This window comes from Somniosus microcephalus, chromosome 7, assembly GCF_052327205.1.
Source record: "Somniosus microcephalus isolate GS21.2 chromosome 7, FLI_Smic_1.0, whole genome shotgun sequence".
In the NCBI taxonomy this organism is placed as follows: Eukaryota; Metazoa; Chordata; class Chondrichthyes; order Squaliformes; family Somniosidae; genus Somniosus; species Somniosus microcephalus.
The window spans coordinates 196,060,611-196,078,812 of record NC_140993.1 but is presented as its reverse complement, the minus strand read 5'-3'; the positions used below and the strand labels follow the sequence as shown (position 1 = coordinate 196,078,812).

The 18,202-nt window shown below is 52.8% G+C and overlaps 1 protein-coding gene across 4 annotated transcripts in view; it reads left to right on the top strand.

Moving 5' to 3' along the window:
- trps1 (trichorhinophalangeal syndrome I) overlaps positions 1 to 18,202 on the top strand; it is a 237,088-nt gene that overhangs the window by 114,096 nt on the left and 104,790 nt on the right. Inside the window, exon 6 of one of the 4 annotated variants that reach the window (XM_085993292.1) lies at positions 1,034 to 3,398. The exons of the other annotated variants lie outside the window; for them this stretch is intronic. Within the exon in view, the coding sequence (XP_085849418.1) occupies positions 1,034 to 1,040 (7 nt within the window). The 3' untranslated portion in view covers positions 1,041 to 3,398. Of the gene's footprint in view, positions 1 to 1,033; positions 3,399 to 18,202 lie in introns of those variants that run through there. 4 annotated transcript variants of the gene reach the window in all.

Below are 18,202 nucleotides of genomic sequence, written 5' to 3'. Positions count from 1 at the left end.
CTCCATCCCTTCCATTTTTGTTTTAAATAACTTTTTGAGAATTTTTGAGACAGCTGCATTGAAACCACCCTCACATTATCAGCTTTAGCATGATTCAGTCCTATTTTGGCTTCTTTTGGCTATTAATGTTCAAATGATCAGTTCTGACTGTTTCAGAAATTAGGATATAAAGAGATTATTTAAAAACGTACTCAAGTTATAGGAACAGATTCTAATGATGGGCACAGTGCAAAATTATAACAAAGTGGTCCATCATGGCATTTGAACCTGTTACTTTATTTTTTCAAGAACATCTGTTCTTGCCTGAATTACAAAATATTGTGAGCGCACATGTACAGCATTCTGCTGTTATGGGTAGAGGAATTAGTAACGGTAGTTTGTTCCAGCATTCTGGAAATGAAAACTGTGTCACATTTTAATAAAGTAATTAACTGCAAATTCATTCAGTCAACATTTACAGCTAATTTAATTTATAGACCATAAACTCTTTCCAGGAAAGCAATATATTATAATGAAAAATGTTGTTCCTCCTCCTCAGGTTCTCCAACTTGCTGAGTAACAGTTATTCATTGACCTTGCCATCTGTCCTTTTTAGTCCTATTGTACATCACCTCAGAAAATAATTGTTTGAAGAATGACCATTTGTGGCTAAAGAGACAACTTCACCAATATTATTCCCTCCCTTCTCTCTCTCATCCTGCTTGGTTTATTTTGTGTTGGTTTAAAATTGATCTTATTTTCTGGTGCATCGCTGGTTAAATAGGCAAAATATTTGATATCCATTCCACGACTTGTCATTTTTGAAGAAATTATTACATTCTCTCTCCTTAGACTTGTATTCTCAGTCTGTTTCTCTTTTTCTGTGTCTTTATTTTTACTCTTTTATAAAAAAAAAAAAAAAAAAAATATCCTTCCTATTGCATTCATATTCCCTGATTTACTAAAGCTGAGTCAACACATTTAATACTGGGCTTGCTGGCTGCCATTCTATCACTAACATTGATTCATTTTATAACTTTTCATCTGTGTGTAGAAAATGATCAGATTACAAGGCTTCCTCATAAAGTGGAGAAGATGCTTGCAGTGTTCCAGTGTGAATTAGAAATGTAAGTTGCAGTCTGTAAGAGTGGAAACGAACGGAAGGAGCTGCTGTGATCCATCTGTAAAACGTTATTTTTAAAACAAACTATTAAACCACAGCTAAGCATTGCTATCTGTCAGCAATATCCCGAATATATTCAAACAATTTTTACAAATGATAGATCCCTTATGATTTACTGTTGCTGTCAAATTTCATACAAAAGAACATTTCATATTAAAATGTTTATAAAAGTAATAGACATTTGAGAAGGCACAGTTTGATGGTTGAAACACATGCAGGTACAGCAGTACCAGAATGCTAAAGCTCTAAAACCTGTCTTAAATTAATTAAGAATGTAACATTTTTATAAGTAAATTTTGTCTGGAAGATGAAACTCTATAATCACCCTTTCTATAAATAATGATGCGTTCTACTGAATGATGCCATTGAATTGGTATTTAATGCTTTATTGTAAAGCTAGATCCTTTTATAAGTTGCTCTTCCATATACAGAGGATGTAAATCACATTTGAAACTATGATTTGGGTGTCGGATTAATTTAATATATGCCCTTAATTTTGTCAACTGAGACCATAGTGGGAAGGGTGAGCGAAAGGTGTATTTTTGAGCATAATATCTATATTAAACTGTCACAATGCATGTAAATTGAATCTAATTCTTGCATCTTCGTATAAAAGTGGGATTTGCCACCAATTTCTAGATAGGCAGAATACAGGCACCGCACCTACAATCAATACTGATGTTTACTATTTGTGTGTTTATAACTGGAGTTGTATCAATAAACTGCTTTTTACTAATATAGCTAAATAATATATTAAAATTGTATTTTCTGCTTACTTTAAAGCTGTTTAATGTGATCAGGAAATTAATTATTGTTAGCATTTGTAAAGATAAAATACATGCATTCTAAGTATGGTAGGATGTCAGAATGTTAGCAAAAGCATACAGTTTATAAAAAAAAAAGGAAATTAAAAATCATGTTTTTGCTTTAGAATGGTAAATTTCTAGGCATGTCTTTACTGCTTAATAAGTCGACATTTGCAACATGCTTAATATTTTATAGCGCACACTTCAATCTCCTCTGCAGTTCATCTCTCTCGCTCTCTAAATTAAACAATCTTGGTGGATGTAAATAGCACAACAGAGTGAAATGTGCTTTGGGGAGAAAGCAGAATCCCTGTACAGTGTTGTAAGGCTAAACATCTGGTGGCTGTTGTGTGTCGGATTGAAGTCACATCACTTCCTACAACTCCTATTGCTGGCAACTTGAGTTTAGATTGGAACAATAATAAATGCCTGTTTCTCTTTAGAGGTGTGAATGCCCAGCAAGAAATAACAAAACAAATTGAAGGCAAACTATCCACTCTTCCCACCCACTTCCTCAAATGTATTTGGAGCTCAGTGACGCAATTTTAATAAAACTATCTGGTCTGCTTATCGAACGTAGTTGAGTATGAAACTCCTGATGTGAAAGAGGTGTTTGAATTTTCATCTTGGTAGCAGGTCAGATTTGTAAGTAAAGGTACCTCGTACTCTTCCTCTGCAGCAGTGTACACAAGTTACAAAGCAGCGCTGTTATATTAAGAAACTGCTCTGGTGTCAGGGCATAACCTTGGTAGGGAATTTTGTCTAGAAATGACCGGTAACCAACAGAAGTTTTGATAAAATTGCAAACAAATGTTTTACTTTTGGAGTAAATGAACATGCAAAATGACAGGTAATTTTGGTTAATGTATTTAAAAAATATTTTGTGTCATATACTGTTTTGCATTTCAAATATTCAATGCAGTGGTCTTTTGTGAAATCGGTCTTGTAGTTCCAGCAACTACAAGTAGTTTAAATCCACTTGGATGATAGTCCAGTAGGGTTATATGAGCAGTTCTTAAACTTGATTCCTGTTTCAGTCAGCATTGATGTAACCATCCCCTACTGCATGCAATAAAACAAACTGCGTGTTAGCTTACAGTACATTGCTGTCTGCTTCTGTTCTGCAGTTTTTACAGTAGTAAATTTATATGACTATCTTTGCTTTTATAATTTCTATTTAGTTCTATGAAGTAATGTAAAATAAAACATTTGGTCACAAATTAGTTATTAATATTTTATGAGCTTTATTTGGTTTGGGGATGGCTAATTCTATTATATTGTATTACCTTTGGCCATCCACCCAGTGTGGGATGTGAAGTGGGGGCAGCCACAGATAGGCTTCCTGTTCTCATCCTCCAGCTAAGCTGCTCTTGAGGAAGCTATGTGTGAGTAATATTTTTTTTTAAATTTGCTTATGGGACCCGGGCGTCACTGGCAAGGCCAACATTTATTGCCCATATCCCTAGTTGCCCTTGAGAAGGTGGTGGTGAGCTGCTGCCTTGAACCGCTGCAGTCCGTGTGGTGAAGGTACGCCCATAGTGCGGTTAGGTAGGGAGTTCCAGGATGTTGACCCAGCGACGATGAAGGATCGGCGATATACTTCCAAGTCAGGATGGTGTGTGACTTGGAGGGGAACTTGGAGGTGGTGGTGTTCCCATGTGCCTGCTGCCCTTGTCCGTCTAGGTGGAAGATGTCGTGGGGTTTGGGAGGTGCTGCCAAAGAAGCCTTGGCAAGTTGCTGCAGTGCATCTTGTAGATGGTACACACTGCAGCCACAGTATGCCGGTGATGGAGTGAGTGAATGTTTAAGGTGGTGGATGGAGTGCCAATCAAACGGGCTGCTTTGTCCTGGATGGTTTTGAGCTTCTTGAGTGTTGTTGCAGCTGCACTCATCCAGGCAAGTGGAGAGTATTCCATCACACTCCTTACTTGTGCCTTGTAGATGGTGGAAAGGCTTTGGGGAGTCAGGAGGTGAGACACTCGCCGCAGAATACCTAGCCTCTGACCGCCTTGTTGCCACAGTATTTATGTGGCTGGTCCAGTTAAGTTTCTGGTCAATGGTGACCCCCAGGATGTTGATGGTGGGGGATTCGGCGATGGTAATGCCGTTGAATGTCAAGGGGAGGCGGTTAGACTCTCGCTTGTTGGAGATAGTCATTGCCTTGACGCAAATGTTACCTGCCACTTATCAGCCCAAGCTTGAACGCCATCCAGGTCTTGTTGCATGCGGGCATGGACTGCTTCATTATCTGAGGAGTAATGTAATAAAAGCTCTCCCTTTTTTCTCTTCACTCCTGTGGGGAGGTGCTTGGCCTTGACTAAGCAGCTGTCTACAGTAGTGTGGCTCAGATTGCTAACTTTATGGTGTTCAGACAATGGGCAGAGGTCATGGCTACTCCTCAATCCATGACATTGCATGTTGAAACTCCCAACACAATACGTCCGCACACCACCCATTTTAGGTGGTTTTTTTTTAAACTGCCATTTGGAGCAACTTTTCTTACTGGTGCAAATTTTGCAAGAATGTGGATTATGTTATTTATTGCTGCCCAAAAAGGGGTTCCCTGTCTCCTCCCTTTCTCCCCCACTCCCACACCCTAATAGCATGCCATTTTCTCTACTAACAAGACAAGTGGATGACCTGTTACTGGAGCTGGCTATTAGGAGGTGCAAGCATACTGCAGGTTGATTTTGGCCTTGGATTTGTTTCCCCCTTGCCTTCACTCACCAGTCTCTGTGTGGTTCATAGTTCCCTCTCTAACTTGGAAACTACAAAATGCTCTCCCAGATTATAACTTTCTTCTTGTATGACTGTTTTTAAAAAAATTAAAAAAAAAACAGCTTTAATGACAGGATCTCCTGCATGAAGTGATATAGATTGTATTTGTGCTATAAGCAAAATTTCAAAGGTAAACTAAATGATTCCAGGGGGCATGAAACAATAACATACAACATAACCTGCCATTTGAGGTAGCATTTTGTTACACGATACAGGGTACAGAAGTCCCCGAGTAGGAGAAGAAATATACTAACCACTATGTGGTTGAGCATGTTTCAGTGAGGACTGAAGTTTTCTGCCTTTCTGGAAACATCTGTTTTGAATCGACCTGTAAAAGGCACATTCATCTGATTAGCGTAGTTTTGCAGCAGGGAAAAAAAAGGGTATTGTTCTTTGAGGGGAAAAAGCCATATTACAGATTAAAAAAAAAAAAATTGTAGTTGAAATGATCCTTTATTTTTATCTTTGAAAACAATGAATACTCTATATCTTTGGTCTTATCTACAGTCAGTAGATTTTGTTTAAGAAGCCTTAGGAGTGTTGCAAGTATATTGGGGTTTCGTAAGTCACTTTTTACAAAAATGCTTGACATGACAAACTAAGACTTTCAGTTTATCAGGAGCTGTCCAAATTACCACAGCTGCATTAGGACTTGTTAACATTTTCACTCTAAAGGGAGTTTCATTATATCAAGGTTCATTACAAGAACCTTTTACCTTCTTGGCATACAATTGTTTTTGACTAGCTGCTTTTTGAATCAGGACACAAATTGGATAGTATTTTGGACTCTGCTCGTGATTGTATTACATTTGACATAACACTCGGGGGATAAGCAGTTAAGATAGACATCAGTATCGTAAATTCCTTTTAAAATTGGTAGAATTTTTAGTCTTTGTCCAGCAAGTTATTATTGGAATATTTCTCATGTAAATATATGTCAATTGACTAATTTTATAGACTGCTGATTCCAGTCCATACTTCCTAAGGCTAGAGTACTTGAAGCTCCCACTGCCTGCTGTTCTGTGTCCCATGCACTTAAAGGCTTTTTTGCTGCAACAGTATTATCAAAGAAAATAGCTATTGTATGGACCATGTTTCAGTTCTTGTTGTGGTAAATCAATTACACAACAGAATTAATTTATCTTCCTTTTTCTTCAAAACAAGAGACTCCCATTTCCTCTTCTGAAATGTAAAAAAAAAATTTTTTTTTGTTTGCTGAAGAGATACCGGCAAAGTGATAACATCTGGCTTAAGCGGATCACTGCCAGCTAAAGAATGGTTTCCTCTCTGTGGGCCTGACCAGTGCCTAATGTTGTGCAGATGTGCAGCCAGGCCTGACTGTAAAAGTTATAAACATTGTCATAACATTGTTTGACTTCTCTAGTATTTCCTGTCTTCTGCTTAGCACTTTATTACTCACTGTGGCAAGCTGCCAGAAGAATGTGGGAGAGGGGGGTATTTGGCTGGAAAATTAAAACAAGTCCAGAATTCAGATGGTTTCGTTTGAGATGTGAACTTTGATAACTCTCAGATGGCGAAATGTAACAGTTTAATTTTATAGAAGGATTTGAAAAGTAAATTCATGTCGGAGGGGGGAAAAAAAACAGTACCAACATGTTTCATAACCAGGCTACTGGCAGTAAAGCCTTAGAACAAAAGGGAGGTTTCAGTTAAGGCCAGTTGATTCAGAAGCTGGAAAGACTTTTAAAAACATGTATTCATTTCCTGAAATATATGTAGTTCCTGGGCAGAGAATAAGCCTTTCTTTCTTCACTTCCATGCACACTCATTCTGCTGCTTCAGGCTGTGATTAGGCAAGGCCACACGGTACCACATAACGGAGGAAGTGAAAATCCACTCACGCAACAATAGATTTTTTTTTTAAATTCTGGAATAATTGTGAAAAAAAAATTTCCTTCTGAATTTTGGTAAAAACAAATTCTGCTTTTTCTCTAGTGCATGTTTTATGGGGCAGGGCATTACATGCATTGCTTAAGATTACATCAATCAGGAAGCAGTAACTCATGAGAGACTTCCCTTGAAATGGGCTGCTGCTAATTGACAGTGTGACTGCTTTTAGATGTCTGGATTTTAGGTCTTCACATTGAGAAATTAAAGTTCCTAGTCTTACCTCCTGTACCTAATAATACAGTTGGAAATTTGAAGTTGGTGGACATTATGGACAAAGTAGTCTTACTTTTTAAAAATAGGTTTTGCCCAGGTGAGTAGTGATTTCAGTTGCCATGGCTTTGTGGGCCACGACCTGTTGGATTCTTAGAATTGAGCCGCAAGATGTTTTTTCCTGTTTTTCAATACTTACCTTGCCTTATATTTTGTGGGCACTGCCAGAAGTGGCAGAAGTACTCTCAGTTCCCCTTTACCAGTAATGTGGTGGTTTTACTCACTAGACTAGTGCTTCATGGCTATCTGCTGAAAGTTTGGGAGGGGGGTGGATGATGAAGTTACATTCTGCTCGCCCTCCCCTCCCTCTCATCTCCCTCTCTCACCCCCCTCTCTCCCCTCTCCCCCTCTCTCTCGCTTCCCCCTCTTCCCCCTCTCTCTCCCCACCTCTCTTTCCCTCTCTCTTTCTCCCCCTCTCTCTCTCCCACCTCTCTCTCTCCCACCTCTCTCTCTCCCACTCTCTCTCCCACCTCTTCCCCCTCCCCCTCTCTCTCCCTCCACCCACTCTCTCTCCTCCTCCCCCCCTCTGTTGCCCCCTCTCTGCCCACTCTCTCATCCCCCTCTACGTCCCTCCCCTCTCTCCACACCCTATCTCCAGCCTCTTCTCCCCGCACCTCTCACTCCGCCCCCTCTCTATCTGCTCTCCCCCTCGCTCCTCCACTTGTTCTCTTCCCCCCCCCCGCTCTCCCCCCGCCCCGCCCCCGCTGTCCCGCACCCCCCCCGCCCCCTCCCGCTCTCCCCCCGCTCTGCGCCGCCTTCGCCCTCGCCTCCCCCCTCGCCCTCGCCCCCGCCCTCGCCCTCACCTCCCCCTCGTCCTTGCCCTCTCCTCCCTCCCTTGTCCTCTCCCCCCCCCGCCCGCCCCTCTCCCCCAACGCCCCCTCACACCCCCCTCACCCATTTTCCTCTCTCTCGCCCCCTCTTTTGCCCCTCCCCCTCCCTCCCTGCTCTCCTCCTCTCTCTCCCCTTCTCTCTCTCCCCTTCTCCCCTCCCCTTCTCTCTCTCGCACTGGCCCTCTTTTCCCCCTCCGCCCCGCTCCCCTTCGCTCCCCATTCTCTCCCTATCTTGCCCCTCCCCCTTTTCCCCCTATCTCCCTCACCCCTCTCTTCCCCCTATCTCCCTCCCCCCTCTCTGACGCCTCTCCCTTTCCTCCCCCACTCGCGCTCTCCCTTTCCTCCCCCACTCGCTCTCTCCCTCCCCCTCTCTCTCTCTCTCTCCCTCCCTATTCTCTCCTGCCCACTCCCTCCTCTCTCTCCCTCCCCCTCTTTAGCCCCTCCCCTCCATCTCGTCCCACCCAATCCTCTCTCTCTCTCTCTCTCTCTCTCTCGCTCTCCCCACACCAGTTTCCCACTTCTCCACTTTCTCCCCCATCTCCCCTTTCTCCTCCCCTCCCCTGTTTCCCCTTTTTCCCATCCTCTCCCCTTTCTCCCACCCTCTCCCCTTTCTCTCCCCGCTCCCCTTTCTCTCCCCGCTCCTCTTTCTCCCCCCTCTCTCTTTCTCCCCCCTCTCTCTTTCTCCCCCCTCTCTCTTTCTCCCCCCTCTCTTTCTCCCCCTCTCTCTTTCTCCCCTCTCTCTTTCTCCCCCTCTCTCTCTCTTTCTCCCCCTCTCTCTTTCTTTCTCCCCCCTCTCCCCTTTCTCCCCCTCTCACCTTTCTCCCCCTTTCCCCTTTCTCCCATTCTCCCACTCTCCCCCTTTCTCCCACTCTCCCCCTTTCTCCCACTCTCCCCCTTTCTCCCCCTCCCCCCTTTCTCCCCCTCCCCCCTTTCTCCCCCTCCCCCCTTTCTCCCCCTCCCCCCTTTCTCCCCCTCCCCCCTTTCTCCCCCTCCCCCCTTTCTCCCCCTCTCCCCTTTCTCCCCCCCATTCCCTCCCTCTCTCCTTTCTCCCCTCTCTCCTTTCTCCCCTCTCCCCTTTCTCCCCTCCCCCTCTCCTTTCTCCCCTTTCTCCTCTCCCCTTTCTCCCCCTCTCCCATTTATCCCCCTTTCTCCCCCTCCCCCCTTCTCCCCCTCACCCTCCCCCCTTTCTCCCCCTCCACCTCCCCCTCCCCCTCCCCCCTCCCCCTTTCTCCCCCTATTCCCTTTGTCCCCTTTCTCCCCCTCTCTCCCCTTTCTCCCCCTCTCCCATTTCTCCCCCCTATTCCCTTTCTCCCCTCTCCCCTTTCTCCCCCTATTCCCTTTCTCCCCCTCTCCCCTTTCTCCCCCTTTCTCCCCCTCTCCCCTTTCTCCCCCTCCCCTTTCTCCCTCTCTCTCCCCTTTCTCCCTCTCCCCTTTTCTCCCCCCTCCCCCCTTTCTCCCCTTCTCCCTCCCTCTCCTTTCTCCCCTCCCCTTTCTCCCCTCCCCTTTCTCCCCCCCTCCCCTTTCTCCCCTTCCTCCTCCCTCTCTCCTTTCTCCTCTCCCCTTTCTCCCCCTCCCCTTTCCCCCCTCTCTCCCCTTTCTCCCCCTCTCTCCCCTTTCCCCCCTCTCTCCCCTTTCTCCCCCTCTCTCTCCCCTTTCTCCCCCTCTCTCTCCCCTTTCTCCCCCTCTCTCCTTTCTCCCCTTTCTCCCCTTCTCCCTCCCTCTCCCCTTTCTCCCCCTCTCCCCTTTCTCCCCCTCTCCCCTTTCTCCCTTTCTCCCCCTCTCCCCTTTCTCCCCCTCTCCCCTTTCTCCCCCTCTCCCCTTTCTCCCCCTCTCCCCTTTCTCCCCCTCTCCCCTTTCTCCCCCTCTCCCCTTTCTCCCCCTCTCCCCTTTCTCCCCCCTCTCCCCTTTCTCCCCCCTCTCCCCTTTCTCCCCCCTCTCCCCTTTCTCCCCCCTCTCCCCTTTCTCCCCCCTCTCCCCTTTCTCCCCCCTCTCCCCTTTCTCCCCCCTCTCCCTTTCTCCCCCTCTCCCTTTCTCCCCCTCTGCCCTTTCTCCCCCTCTGCCCTTTCTCCCCCTCTGCCCTTTCTCCCCCCTCTGCCCTTTCTCCCCCTCTGCCCTTTCTCCCCCTCTCCCCTTTCTCCCCCCTCTCCCCTTTCTCCCCCTCTCCCCTTTCTCCCCCTCTCCCCTTTCTCCCCCTCTCCCCTTTCTCCCCCTCTCCCCTTTCTCCCCCTCTGCCCTTTCTCCCCCTCTGCCCTTTCTCCCCCTCTCCCTTTCTCCCTTTCTCCCCCTCTCCCCTTTCTCCCCCTCTCCCCTTTCTCCTTTCTCCCCCTCTCCCCTTTCTCCCCCTCTCCCCTTTCTCCCCCTCTCCCCTTTCTCCCCCTCTCCCCTTTCTCCCCCTCTCCCCTTTCTCCCCCCTCTCCCCTTTCTCCCCCCTCTCCCCTTTCTCCCCCCTCTCCCCTTTCTCCCCCCTCTCCCCTTTCTCCCCCTCTCCCTTTCTCCCCCTCTCCCCTTTCTCCCCCTCTCCCCTTTCTCCCCCTCTCCCCTTTCTCCCCCTCTGCCCTTTCTCCCCCTCTGCCCTTTCTCCCCCTCTGCCCTTTCTCCCCCTCTGCCCTTTCTCCCCCTCTCCCCTTTCTCCCCCTCTCCCCTTTCTCCCCCCTCTCCCCTTTCTCCCCCTCTCCCCTTTCTCCCCCTCTCCCCTTTCTCCCCCTCTCCCCTTTCTCCCCCTCTCCCCTTTCTCCCCCTCTCCCCTTTCTCCCCCTCTGCCCTTTCTCCCCCTCTGCCCTTTCTCCCCTCTCCCCTTTCTCCCCTCTCCCCTTTCTCCCCCTCTCCCCTTTCTCCCCCTCTCCCCTTTCTCCCCCTCTGCCCTTTCTCCCCCTCTGCCCTTTCTCCCCCTCTGCCCTTTCTCCCCTCTCCCCTTTCTCCCCCTCTCCCCTTTCTCCCCCTCTCCCCTTTCTCCCCCCTCTCCCTTTCTCCCCCTCTCCCCTTTCTCCCCCTCTCCCCTTTCTCCCCCTCTCCCCTTTCTCCCCCCTCTCCCCTTTCTCCCCCTCTCCCCTTTCTCCCCCCTCTCCCCTTTCTCCCCCCTCTCCCCTTTCTCCCCCCTCTCCCCTTTCTCCCCCTCTGCCCTTTCTCCCCCTCTGCCCTTTCTCCCCCTCTGCCCTTTCTCCCCTCTTCCCTTTCTCCCCCTCTTCCCTTTCTCCCCCTCCCCCTTTCTCCCCCTTTCTCCCCCTTTCTCCCCTTTCCCCCTTTCTCCCCTTTCTCCCACTCCCCCCTTTCTCCCCCTCCCCCTTTCTCCCCTTTCCCCCTTTCTCCCACTCTCCCATTTCTCCCCTTCTCCCCCTTTCTCCTTTCTCCCCTCTCCCCTTTCTCCCCTCTCCCTTTCTCCCCTTCTCCCCCTCTCCCCTTTCTCCCCCTCTCCCTTTCTCCCTTCTCCCTTTCTCCCCCTCTGCCCTTTCTCCCCCTCTGCCCTTTCTCCCCTTTCTCCCCCTCTCCCCTTTCTCCCTTTCTCCCCCTCTCCCCTTTCTCCCCCTCTCCCCTTTCTCCCCTTTTCTCCCCCTCCCCCCTTTCTCCCCCTTTCTCCCCCTCTCCCCCTTTCTCCCTTTCTCCCTTTCTCCCCCTTTCTCCCCCTCTCCCTTTCTCCCTTTCTCCCCCTCTCCCCTTTCTCCCCCTCTCCCCTTTCTCCCCCTCTCCCCTTTCTCCCCTTTTCTCCCCCTCCCCCCTTTCTCCCCTTTCTCCCCCTCTCCCCCTTTCTCCCTTTCTCCCCCTCTGCCCTTTCTCCCCCTTTCTCCCCCTCTCCCCTTTCTCCCTTTCTCCCCTCTCCCCTTTCTCCCCCTCTCCCCTTTCTCCCCTCTCCCCTTTCTCCCCTTTTCTCCCCCTCCCCCCTTTCTCCCCTTTCTCCCCCTCTCCCCTTTCTCCCTTTCTCCCCCTCTCCCCTTTCTCCCCCTCTCCCCTTTCTCCCCCTCTCCCCTTTCTCCCCTTTTCTCCCCCTCCCCCCTTTCTCCCCCTTTCTCCCCCTCTCCCCCTTTCTCCCCTCTCCCCCTTTCTCCCCTTTCCCCCTTTCTCCCCTTTCTCCCACTCTCCCCCTTTCTCCCCCTCTCCCTTTCTCCCCCTCTTCCCTTTCTCCCCCTCCCCCCTTTCTCCCCCTTTCTCCCACTCTCCCATTTCTCCCCTTCTCCCCCTCTCCCCTTTCTCCCCCTCTCCCCTTTCTCCCCTTCTCCCCCTCTCCCATTTCTCCCCCCTATCCTTTCTCCCCCTCTGCCCTTTCTCCCCCTCTGCCCTTTCTCCCCCTCTCCCCTTTCTCCCCTCTTCCCTTTCTCCCCTCCCCCCTTTCTCCCCTCCCCCCTTTCTCCCCTCTCCCCTCCTCTCCCCCTTTCTCCCCTTTCTCCCACTCTCCCCCTTTCTCCCCCTCTCCCCTTTCTCCCCCTCTCCCCTTTCTCCCCCTCTCCCCTTTCTCCCCCCTCTTCCCTTTCTCCCCTTTCTCCCCCCTCTTCCCTTTCTCCCCCTCCCCCCTTTCTCCCCCTCTCCCTTTCTCCCCCTCTCCCCTTTCTCCCCTTTCTCCCACTCTCCCATTTCTCCCCTTCTCCCCCTTTCTCCCCTCTCCCCTTTCTCCCCCTCTCCCCTTTCTCCCCCTCTCCCCTTTCTCCCCCTCTCCCCTTTCTCCCCCCTTTCTCCCCCTCCCCCCTTTCTCCCCCTCTCCCTTTTCTCCCCTCTCCCCTTTCTCCCCCTCTCCCCTTCTCCCCCTCTCCCATTTCTCCCCCCTATTCCCTTTCTCCCCCTCTGCCCTTTCTCCCCCTCTGCCCTTTCTCCCCCTCTCCCCTCTCCCCTTTCTCCCCTCTTCCCTTTCTCCCCCTCTCCCCTTTCTCCCCCTCTCCCCTCCTCTCCCCCTTTCTCCCCTTTCTCCCACTCTCCCATTTCTCCCCTTCTCCCCCTTTCTCCCCCTCTCCCCTTTCTCCCCCTCTCCCCTTTCTCCCCCCTTTCTCCCCCTCCCCCCTTTCTCCCCCTCTCCCCTTTCTCCCCCTTTTCTCCCCCTCCCCCCTTTCTCCCCCTCTCCCCTTTCTCCCCCTCTCCCCTTTCTCCCCCTCTCCCCTTTCTCCCCCCTTTCTCCCCCTCCCCCCTTTCTCCCCCTCCCCCTTTCTCCCCCTCTCCCCTTTCTCCCCCTCTCCCCTTTCTCCCCCTTTTCTCCCCCTCTCCCCTTTCTCCCCCTCTCCCCTTTCTCCCCCTCTCCCCTTTCTCCCACTCTCCCCCTTTCTCCCCCCTCTTCCCTTTCTCCCCCTCTCCCCTTTCTCCCCCTCTTCCCTTTCTCCCCTCCCCCCTTTCTCCCCCTTTCTCCCACTCTCCCATTTCTCCCCCTTTCTCCCACTCTCCCATTTCTCCCCCCTCCCCTTTCTCCCCTTCTCCCCCTCTCCCATTTCTCCCCCCTATTCCCTTTCTCCCCCTCTGCCCTTTCTCCCCTCTGCCCTTTCTCCCCCTCTCCCCTTTCTCCCACTCTCCCCCTTTCTCCCCCTCTCCCCTTTCTCCCCCCTCTTCCCTTTCTCCCCCTCCCCCCTTTCTCCCACTCTCCCATTTCTCCCCCTTTCTCCCACTCTCCCATTTCTCCCCCCTCCCTTTCTCCCCTTCTCCCCCTCTCCCATTTCTCCCCCTATTCCCTTTCTCCCCCTCTGCCCTTTCTCACCCTCTGCCCTTTCTCCCCCTCTGCCCTTTCTCCCCTCTGCCCTTTCTCCCCCTCTCCCCTTTCTCCCACTCTCCCCCTTTCTCCCCCTCTCCCCTTTCTCCCCCTCTCCCCTTTCTCCCCCTCTCCCCTTTCTCCCCCCTCTTCCTTTCTCCCCCTCCCCCCTTTCTCCCCCTTTCTCCCACTCTCCCATTTCTCCCCCCTCCCCTTTCTCCCCTTCTCCCCTCTCCCATTTCTCCCCCCTATTCCCTTTCTCCCCCTCTGCCCTTTCTCCCCCTCTGCCCTTTCTCCCCCTCTCCCCTCTCCCCTTTCTCCCCTCTTCCCTTTCTCCCCTCCCCCCTTTCTCCCCCTCTCCCCTTTCTCCCCCTCTCCCCTCCTCTCCCCCTTTCTCCCCTTTCTCCCCTTTCTCCCACTCTCCCATTTCTCCCCCTCTCCCCTTTCTCCCCCTCTCCCCTTTCTCCCCCTCTCCCCTTTCTCCCCCTCTCCCCTTTCTCCCCCTCTCCCCTTTCTCCCCCTTTTCTCCCCCTCCCCCCTTTCTCCCCCTTTTCTCCCCCTCTCCCCTTTCTCCCCCTCTCCCCTTTCTCCCCCTCTCCCCTTTCTCCCCTTCTCCTTCTCCCCTCCCCCTCTCCCCTTTCTCCCCCCTTTCTCCCCCTCCCCCCTTTCTCCCCCTCTGCCCTTTCTCCCCCTCTGCCCTTTCTCCCCCTCTCCCCTCTCCCCTTTCTCCCCCTCTTCCCTTTCTCCCCTCCCCCCTTTCTCCCCCTCTCCCCTTTCTCCCCCTTTCTCCCCCTCTCCCTCCTCTCCCCCTTTCTCCCCTTTCTCCCCTTTCTCCCACTCTCCCATTTCTCCCCCTCTCCCCTTTCTCCCCCTCTCCCCTTTCTCCCCCTCTCCCCTTTCTCCCCCTTTTCTCCCCCTCCCCCCTTTCTCCCCCTCTCCCCTTTCTCCCCCTCTCCCCTTTCTCCCCCTCTCCCCTTTCTCCCCCCTTTCTCCCCTCCCCCTCTCCCCTTTCTCCCCCCTTTCTCCCCCTCCCCCTCTCCCCTTTCTCCCCCCTTTCTCCCCCTCCCCCCTTTCTCCCCTCCCCCCTTTCTCCCCCTCTCCCCCTCTCCCCTTTCTCCCTTTCTCCCCCTCTCCCCTTTCTCCCTTTCTCCCCCTCCCCCTTTCTCCCCTTTCTCCTCCTCTCCCCCTTTCTCCCACTCTCCCATTTCTCCCCCTCTCCCCTTTCTCCCCCTCTTCCCTTTCTCCCCCTCTCCCCTTTCTCCCCCTTTTCTCCCCCTCCCCCCTTTCTCCCCCTCTCCCCTTTCTCCCCCTCTCCCCTTTCTCCACCTTTCTCCCCCTCTCCCCTTTCTCCCCCTGCTCCCATTTCTCCCCCCTATTCCCTTTCTCCCCCTCTCCCCCTTTCTCCCCCTCTCCCCTTTCTCCCCCTTTCTCCCCCTCTCCCCTTTCTCCCCCTCTCCCATTTCTCCCCCTATTCCCTTTCTCCCCCTCTCCCCCTTTCTCCCCCTCTCCCCCTTTCTCCCCCTCTCCCCTTTCTCCCCCTTTCTCCCCCTCTCCCCTTTCTCCCCTCTCCCCTTTCTCCCCCTCTCCCCTTTCTCCCCTCTCCCCTTTCTCCCCCCTATTCCCTTTCTCCCCCTCTCCCCTTTCTCCCCTTTCTCCCCCTCTCCCATTTCTCCCCCCTATTCCCTTTCTCCCCCTCTGCCCTTTCTCCCCTCTGCCCTTTCTCCCCTTTCTCCCCCTCTCCCTTTCTCCCCCCTCTGCCCTTTCTCCCCCCTCTGCCCTTTCTCCCCCTCTGCCCTTTCTCCCCCTCTCCCCTTTCTCCCCCTCTCCCCTTTCTCCCCTTTCTCCCCTTTCTCCTCTCCTTTCTCCCCTTTCTCCCCCTATTCCCTTTCTCCCCCTATTCCCTTTCTCCCCCTCTGCCCTTTCTCCCCCTCTGCCCTTTCTCCCCCTCTGCCCTTTCTCCCCCCTCTGCCCTTTCTCCCCCCTCTGCCCTTTCCCCCCCTCTGCCCTTTCCCCCCCTCTGCCCTTTCTCCCCCTCTGCCCTTTCTCCCCCTCTGCCCTTTCTCCCCCTCTCCCCTTTCTCCCCTTTCTCCCCTTTCTCCCCTTTCTCCCCCTATTCCCTTTCTCCCCCTATTCCCTTTCTCCCCCTCTTCCCTTTCTCCCCCTCTTCCCTTTCTCCCACTTTCCCATTTCTCCCCCTCTCCCCTTTCTCCCCCCTATTCCCTTTCTCCCCCTCTCCCCTTTCTCCCCCTTTCTCCCCCTCTCCCTTTCTCCCCCTTTCTCCCCCTCTCCCCTTTCTCCCTTTCTCCCCTCTCCCTTTCTCCCCCTTTCTCCCCCTCTCCCCTTTCTCCCCCTCTGCCCTTTCTCCCCCTCTCCCCTTTCTCCCCCTCTCCCCCTCTCCCCTTTCTCCCCTTTCTCCCCTTTCTCCCCCTATTCCCTTTCTCCCCCTATTCCCTTTCTCCCCCTATTCCCTTTCTCCCCCTATTCCCTTTCTCCCCCTATTCCCTTTCTCCCCCTATTCCCTTTCTCCCCCTCTCCCCTTTCTCCCCCTCTGCCCTTTCTCCCCCTCTCCCCCTTCTCCCCCTCTCCCCCTCTCCCCTTTCTCCCCCTCTCCCCTTTCTCCCCCTCTGCCCTTTCTCCCCCTCTCCCCTTTCTCCCCCTCTCCCCCTCTCCCCTTTCTCCCCTTTCTCCCTTTCTCCCCCTATTCCCTTTCTCCCCCTATTCCCTTTCTCCCCCTATTCCCTTTCTCCCCCTATTCCCTTTCTCCCCCTCTCCCCTTTCTCCCCCTCTGCCCTCTCTCCCCTTTCTCCCCCTCTCCCCTCTCCCCTTTCTCCCCTTTCTCCCCTTTCTCCCCCTATTCCCTTTCTCCCCCTATTCCCTTTCTCCCCCTATTCCCTTTCTCCCCCTATTCCCTTTCTCCCCCTATTCCCTTTCTCCCCCCTCTGCCCTTTCTCCCCCCTCTGCCCTTTCCCCCCCTCTGCCCTTTCTCCCCCTCTGCCCTTTCTCCCCCTCTGCCCTTTCTCCCCCTCTCCCCTTTCTCCCCTTTCTCCCCCTATTCCCTTTCTCCCCCTATTCCCTTTCTCCCCCTCTTCCCTTTCTCCCACTTTCCCATTTCTCCCCCTCTCCCCTTTCTCCCCCCTATTCCCTTTCTCCCCCTCTCCCCTTTCTCCCCCTTTCTCCCCCTCTCCCCTTTCTCCCCCTTTCTCCCCCTCTCCCCTTTCTCCCTTTCTCCCCTCTCCCCTTTCTCCCCCTTTCTCCCCCTCTCCCCTTTCTCCCCCTCTGCCCTTTCTCCCCCTCTCCCCTTTCTCCCCCTCTCCCCCTCTCCCCTTTCTCCCCTTTCTCCCCTTTCTCCCCTATTCCCTTTCTCCCCCTATTCCCTTTCTCCCCCTATTCCCTTTCTCCCCCTATTCCCTTTCTCCCCCTATTCCCTTTCTCCCCCTCTCCCCTTTCTCCCCCTCTGCCCTTTCTCCCCCTCTCCCCCTTCTCCCCCTCTCCCCCTCTCCCCTTTCTCCCCCTCTCCCCTTTCTCCCCCTCTCCCCCTCTCCCCTTTCTCCCCTTTCTCCCCTTTCTCCCCCTATTCCCTTTCTCCCCCTATTCCCTTTCTCCCCCTATTCCCTTTCTCCCCCTATTCCCTTTCTCCCCCTCTCCCTTTCTCCCCCTCTGCCCTCTCTCCCCTTTCTCCCCCTCTCCCCCTCTCCCCTTTCTCCCCTTTCTCCCCTTTCTCCCCCTATTCCCTTTCTCCCCCTATTCCCTTTCTCCCCCTATTCCCTTTCTCCCCCTATTCCCTTTCTCCCCCTATTCCCTTTCTCCCCCTATTCCCTTTCTCCCCCTATTCCCTTTCTCCCCCTATTCCCTTTCTCCCCCTCTCCCCTTTCTCTACCCCTCTCCCCTTTCTCCCCTTTTCTCCCCCTCCCCCCTTTCTTCCCCTTTCTCCCCCTCTCCCCTTTCTCCCCTTTTCTCCCCCTCTCCCCTTTCTCCCCCTCTCCCCTTTTCTCCCTTTCTCCCCCTTTCTCCCCCTCTCCCCCTTTCTCCCCCTCTCCCCTTTCTCTCCCATTTCTCCCCCTCTCCCCTTTCTCCCCCTCTCCCATTTCTCCCCCCTATTCCCTTTCTCCCCCTCTCCCCTTTCTCCCCCTTTCTCCCCCTCTCCCCTTTCTCCCCCTCTCCCCTTTCTCCCCCTCTCCCCTTTCTCCCCTCTCCCCTTTCTCCCCTCTCCCCTTTCTCCCCCTCTCCCCTTTCTCCCCCTCTCCCCTTTCTCCCCCCTATTCCCTTTCTCCCCCTCTCCCCTTTCTCCCCCTTTCTCCCCCTCTCCCATTTCTCCCCCCTCTGCCCTTTCTCCCCCTCTGCCCTTTCTCCCCCTCTGCCCTTTCTCCCCCTCTCCCCTTTCTCCCCCTCTCCCCCTCTCCCCTTTCTCCCCTTTCTCCCCCTATTCCCTTTCTCCCCCTATTCCCTTTCTCCCCCTATTCCCTTTCTCCCCCTATTCCCTTTCTCCCCCTCTCCCCTTTCTCCCCCTCTCCCCTTTCTCCCCCTCTCCCCTTTCTCCCCCCTATTCCCTTTCTCCCCCTCTCCCCTTTCTCCCCCTCTCCCCTTTCTCCCCCTCTCCCCTTTCTCCCCCCTATTCCCTTTCTCCCCCTCTCCCCTTTCTCCCCCTTTCTCCCCCTCTCCCATTTCTCCCCCCTATTCCCTTTCTCCCCCCTCTGCCCTTTCTCCCCCTCTCCCCTTTCTCCCCCTCTCCCCCTCTCTCCCCCTTTCTCCCCTTTCTCCCCCTATTCCCTTTCTCCCCCTATTCCCTTTC